Genomic DNA, 6000 nt, shown 5'->3' on the forward strand with positions numbered 1-6000 from the left:
GCAGGTAAAGTGTGGATAAGGCTGCTGCCCAGATTTCATCAGATTCTGCTGTGCAGTTCCTCACTGGCTCTCTCACAGCCTGCAAGCGCTGCAAGATCTCTCAAAGAGCATCCCAGCCACTCCTCCTGGGCAGAGGACGGCAGGCGGGGAGGAGCCAGTCACCAGGACCACAGAGACCCTGCTGGTAAAGGCAGGGGCGGGGTTCGAGGGCCCACGGCTCCTCCCACACACTAGCCATACAGCGTCCGTTGTTACCAACCCATCAGTGTTTCCATACTGAAGCAGGTAAAAATAGTCCTGCGTTTATTGGATCTTAAATAAGAACTATAATAAGGTGGAGGTCAACAACTAGTAGCCAGAAAGTCAAGTTCAACATGGAAATATCATTCATTTCATGAGCAGTGTCTTAAAAATCTGGAATAAGGTGCCAGCATTTAATAACCACACTTCTAATATCTCTCAAAAAATCACAGCCTGCCGCCCCGTGGGACGCCCATCCCACATGGTGCTGGCGCACTGGACACGCCTTCGGGCGGGGGGTGCCCTGCGCAGTTGACCGCAGCCCCCTCTACCTGGACAGGCTCTTCAGCCCGGCTCACCTCATCGCTCACATTTCTCCTGCCCAGTCCCGTGCGGGTGTTCAAATTAGTTTGACCTTGTTCCTAAGAGCTCTGAGCTTGGCACACATGTCAGGACCTACAAGGACGCAGAGTTAGACACACCAGAAAGAGCTTCCACTGGAGTTGGCCGCTCTGGCGAGGCTTGCGCACTGGCAGTGCACAGGCTCGGGCTGCAGGAAGTGCGGCAGAGGGGATTTTAATCCCCAGATGGTGAATGGACAGGAACTAGCTGCATGCCTGAGTTTCTCAGAGCCTGAGATCCTGGCCAGGCTCCTCAACTCCCGCCATCCTCCCAAGCTACCTCATTTGTTGGGCAGAAAGCATCTGGTTATCGAATTCCTGGAGGGCCTCATTAGTCAGAGTATTAGGAAGCCTCTGTGAGCTGGACTGGGCAGGCACAGTCCCAGACTCCCTGGGTTCCAGAGAGTATGACGGGATTTCCCCTGCGCTGTCCCCAAGCAGCTCCAGATGCCGCTGGGCACTCGTTTCCTGCCACCTGCTGGTTAGAATAGGAATAGAAGGCTTTGTTCGGTTGTGTCCAGAGAATTTCCCTTCTCCTGGCTGCAAAGTGAAATTGATAGTCATCTAACCAGATGGGGCCTCCAGTGCCCACCCACCCCTTCCACTCCCATGCTCAGCAGATGAGGCAGACAATAATTTACCCAAAATTACTGGGTTGGCCAAAAAGTCTGTTATGTTTCTTCCATATGATGGCTCTAGTAGTGCTTAGTTGTCTTTAACTTCATTCAAAACACCTTTGTTAGATTGTACTGTGACAGCCATCATATCAGTGTGCATTTTTTAAAAACCTATCAAATTGGTGAATTTTTGTGCAGCCACTTTAATATTAAAGATGAAAGAAGATAAGCAACCTTTTCAGTGCATTATGGCTTATTATTTCAAGAAAGGTAAAAATGCAGCTGAAATGCAAAAAAAGATTTGAGCCATGTGTGGAGAAGGTGCTGTGACTGATCAAACGTGTCAAAAGTGGCCTGGCTCCTGGTACTACTGACCGTGCGCCCAAAGAGCCCTGTGTGGTGGGGCTGTCTCTACATCAGCAGCGCCCCTGGCCTCTGCCCACTAGAAGCCAGTAGTGGGAGAGAGCTGACATACTCAAAACACCCAAACCAACGAAGTTATTGGTGAAAATGAAACACATGCCTTTTATTTTGAGAAAAAACAGAAAGGACTCTTTGGCCAACCCAATACAAAGACAGTTAACTTGGTGCCTCCCCTACACAACCAGAGCCCAGCAAAAACACTTCCTGACATGGCAGCCTACGGCTAGGGCAGATTCCTAGTGACAAGCAACCGTCAGACCCAGCTTGCTGCCCTCCTCCTTCTAATTTCTCCCTTTCTGAGCATACGGTGATCTTGCCCTGCTCCTGTGTTCACTTAGTGTTGAGAGGTTGATGCCCATGAGAGACTGCACCTCTGCATTCCCGGGGCTGACAGTCTAGTGAGAGAGGCAGATGTCAATCACAGAATGCAATGTGTTCAGAGCTTTCAGTGGGCGTGGCTGCACGGGGACCTCATGAAGCAGAGCAGGGACACCTAGCCTATCACTGGGCTCAGGGACGGCTTCTGAGGAAGAATTCCTTGAGTAAAAGGGAAGGAGCTGGAAGCAGGGCTGGAGTCGAGTGCGCTCCAGGCGGAGGAGGACTTGAACAGAGGCCTGGAGTTAAAGAAAGGGTGCATGGCACTTCTGAATACACAGAAATGTGCCGGGGGATGGGAGCACAGAACACCAGATAGACGAAGGCACCAGATGAGACCAGAGAGGTACACAGGGTCCGGGTAATCTAAGGCCCTGTCTACCACATAAGGCTTTTAATTATCCTGAGGTCAGTGTTAGCTTATGTAAAGTTCTAGGCAAAAGCTGCCCAGTGAGATCTGTGTTATAACAACCCTGAAGGGTTGGGGTGGGGGCCACCTGGGGGCAGTAGGAAGACTAGGCTGAAAGTCATCACAAGCCCAGATGGCGGCCCAAAATGGGGTGGCAGGAGTTGAGCTGGAGAGGCCCCAGTGGCTCGGTTGGCCCCATCGTGCACAGGGACCAGCAGGAGACAGGGCTGCCCCTCTGAAGGCTCCCACTGTCTGGAAGGGCAAGGTGAGCCAACAAAACTTTCCCAGAGCCACGCAAGGAATCAGAACCTCAGCTGAGATCTTGGGGCCACCTCAGAGCTCGAGAGGAACAAACACAAAGCGGAACTCAAGAGCAGACAGTAATAGGGCCTCCAGGTCTCCGATCAGGGCACGGTCAGCATGGCTGGGAAAGGGGCGCTGAGAAAGGCGGGGGAAGCGGCCACCTTGGGAGCTGGTGTGAGGCAGGGAGTAGGGTGCGCGGGGTCAGCACATAAAGTGCAACAATACTGGCGGGGAGCAAAGCGAACAGTGGGAGGGAAAGAGACCTGTCGAGGTAAGTTGGAGCCAAACAATGAAGGGCCTTGAATGATGACTTGATACAAGTCTGGAGGTAGGTCTGAGGTCACAGCCACCAGGGGCGTGGGAACGTGGGGGTAGGAAGAAACTGTGGCTTCCCTGGCTTCAGCAACGGACGTGAGGCCCACAGCTCTTGCTCCCTCACCGAGCGTTCACCCCCTCCCCCCAACCCACAAATGAGAAGACCTGAACTGGGGCAGGGGGTGGGGGAAGGGAGCAAGGAGGCAACAGAAGCAAAGCAGGGGATCTCTCCAAATTGCCCCCTGGATTTCTGATAATGCAGCACTCAGAGTACGTGCTTGTCTCAAACCTCTGATGGGCAGAAGAACCTTCTGAGGTAGCAGGGTGACCCTTACCCCCACTTACAGATAAAAATGAAATAAAAGAAACCATGAGACTCACAGAAGACTTTCCTAAGGTCGTGCAGCCACGAGGTAACAGAGGCTCGAGACTGCACACCACGTTTCCATCCCCTGGTTTGCATCTGTTTCGGCAGAAGAGGGGCGCCCCTCTATAAGGCATGACTCCCCAGCCAGCCAAAAGCCCTCGGAAACCTGGAACGGTGGTGCAGGGTGGCAGGGAGAACCAGATGGGCGTGGCCTGGCCCCCGGGAGTGCCTTGCAGGGAGGGTGCCCAGCCCCTGTCTTATTTTAAGTAGAGCCCCATGCTGAATCTGTTCCAGGAGGACGAGGCCGGAGAGGGCCGCTTCAACTTCTCAGCCTACGGGATGGGCCCAGCCTGCCTGCAGGCCAAGGATGGCATCTCGGTCAAGGGTGCCAACAACAACAACACCACCAACCCCCCTCCTGCGCCATCCAAGTCCCCGGAGGAGATGCGGAAACTCTTCATCCAGAGGGCCAAGAAGATCGACAAAATATCCCGCATCGGCTTCCCCATGGCCTTCCTCATCTTCAACATGTTCTACTGGATCATCTACAAGATTGTCCGCAGGGAGGACGTCCACAACCAGTGACGGGTCTGCGATGGGGGCGCTGGGAGAGGGTGGAGAGGGGCGAGCACAGGAAGAGAAGGGGAGGAGCGGAAGGGGTGCGCGTACACAGCTCCTTCTTTCTCTGCTACCTGTGCACAGCAAAAGGCAGTGGTGCATGAGTCTTCCAATGCGGCACTATCTATCTGCGCACAGGTGAGCTGGTGGGGGCGGGGGGCTTTTCCAATGCAGGAACTGAGGGGCCAGGGAAGGGCAGGGTGGGGGCCAGAGTGCGGGGAGAAGAGCTTTCAAACACCGGAGTCCACGGCCTGTGTGGTTCTCCTGTTTGGAAGGAGTGCACTCTGCCCCAGAGCTGTAGGAAAGCAATGTAATATATGATATCTATTCATGCTTAATATTAATGCGAAACCATGAGAACAAAAGATTTTTCTTAACCTATCCGCCTACTAACTGCTTAAATTTTTAAAGTCACAGAAGTGATGGACAAGTTTTCCCTGAGTGGAAACAGTCACAAATAAGCTTGCTCTGGTGTGTGTCCCACATCACGCCCCTCCAAACGCCATGCCTGTCTTCCATCCGGCCCAGGGGGACACGTGCCAAAACGCTGTTGCCATTCCGCCTCTGCCTCCAGAGGGCTGGGCAGCCAGAGCATGCGGCGAGGAAGCGGGAAGGGTGGAGAGGAGAGAAAGGACTAAAGAGAGGGGACGTTTCGGAGGCCCACGGGTTGAGAATCCAGACGAGCCCGCCTCGATCCTCCCGTCTCAAGGCTCAGGACCGCACCTGCCCCTCTCTGAGTCCTCTCGCTTCTGTGCTTCCACACCCGCCCCTCCGTCCTCCACCCAGAAGGGGCCACCATGGTTTTCTCATCCTATTGCCAATATGCAATCTTTTTTACGGTTAAAAAGAAAAAAAGTAATAATCTCAAGAAACAATTATGCATAGACTGTGAACAGATGCACTTTTTTCAAATGTCTATTTTTTTGGAACGTCTCTTTGGAATTGCAAGTGGCGGTGTCCTGGGGAGGTGGGGTCCGCAGGGTGAGCCGAGCTGAGGCGGAGCGGTCCTGCAGAGTGGAACCGCATGGGGCAAGAGGGTGCTGCCGACACTCCTCAGCTCAGACACATACGGGTGGAGGGAAACGGTGATGCGTGGAGAGTCTGTTCATTATATTTTGACATTTCATAGACTGCAAATAATGTGGGAAGCTTGGGGAGATGACCCCATTATATTTTTATAAGTCTTTCTTTTTTTTTCCTTTTTGGTGCTTTGTTTAGCTTTAACATGTGACAACTATTTCTCTTTCCTTCTAACTCTGAAGTGCCAGATCTATCCCCGGATAGCTAGGGCACCCCCAGAAGGAGAGAGAGAGCCTAGGAAGCGGACTGTGGGTTGGGGGGAGATGCGCAGAGGGACCCAGCTGTCCTCAGGCAGGAAGGCTGCGAGGAGGCGGGCTGTGTCCAGCAGCCTCGCCCGCTTGCTGCGGACCCCACTCTGCCCCCGACGCTGGCACCGCTGTCTTTGGCGCTCTCCCTGCTCCCGTCAGCGACTGGGGTCGCTCTTCTTCCTTTGCACGTCAGTGTCGTGGCTTCGGATTGCAGTAGGTAGACAGTGAGACAGAGCTGACAATCGGTTTGTACTGCGGCTTAGGGTTTCGCTTGCGTCTTTAGTGTCCCCAACATGGGCCAGGACGGAGATGAGACACGGGGAGCCTTGCTCCTTCCTCAAGCACCCTCCCACAGGGAGCTTTCTCCCACTCCCGATGCACAATAGCCGATGTCTCCAGAGGCCAACAGAGCAGGCCAAGATGGGGATCTAGAGTGACTTAGGTCAAGAAAATGCACTATGCAGCCAAAAAGGATTTGGCTTTGGGCTTGAGGATAGAGCTGTTTACATTGTGTTTCTGAGGTCAATGGCCTTCCATTCTCTTGGCCCACGCAGCCCAGGAAGCCAAACTGCATCCTAGCCTCGGATGGTGTGGGACAGACACT

General features: G+C 53.6%; 1 protein-coding gene across 2 annotated transcripts in view; it reads left to right on the forward strand.

The window, feature by feature from the left end:
* GLRA1 (glycine receptor alpha 1) overlaps positions 1-4103 on the forward strand; it is a 71435-nt gene extending 67332 nt beyond the window's left edge. Inside the window, exon 9 of one of the 2 annotated variants that reach the window (XM_045826333.1) lies at positions 3721-4103. In XM_045826333.1, the coding sequence (XP_045682289.1) occupies positions 3721-4035 (315 nt within the window). In that variant the 3' untranslated portion in view covers positions 4036-4103. The remainder of the gene's footprint in view (positions 1-3720) is intronic. The other variant, XM_045826341.1, reaches the window with a different exon arrangement.
* Positions 4104-6000: the final 1897 nt, after the last annotated feature.

Source organism: Phyllostomus hastatus, unplaced genomic scaffold, assembly GCF_019186645.2.
Source record: "Phyllostomus hastatus isolate PE091 unplaced genomic scaffold, TTU_PhHast_1.1 phas_contig_150, whole genome shotgun sequence".
In the NCBI taxonomy this organism is placed as follows: domain Eukaryota; kingdom Metazoa; phylum Chordata; class Mammalia; order Chiroptera; family Phyllostomidae; genus Phyllostomus; species Phyllostomus hastatus.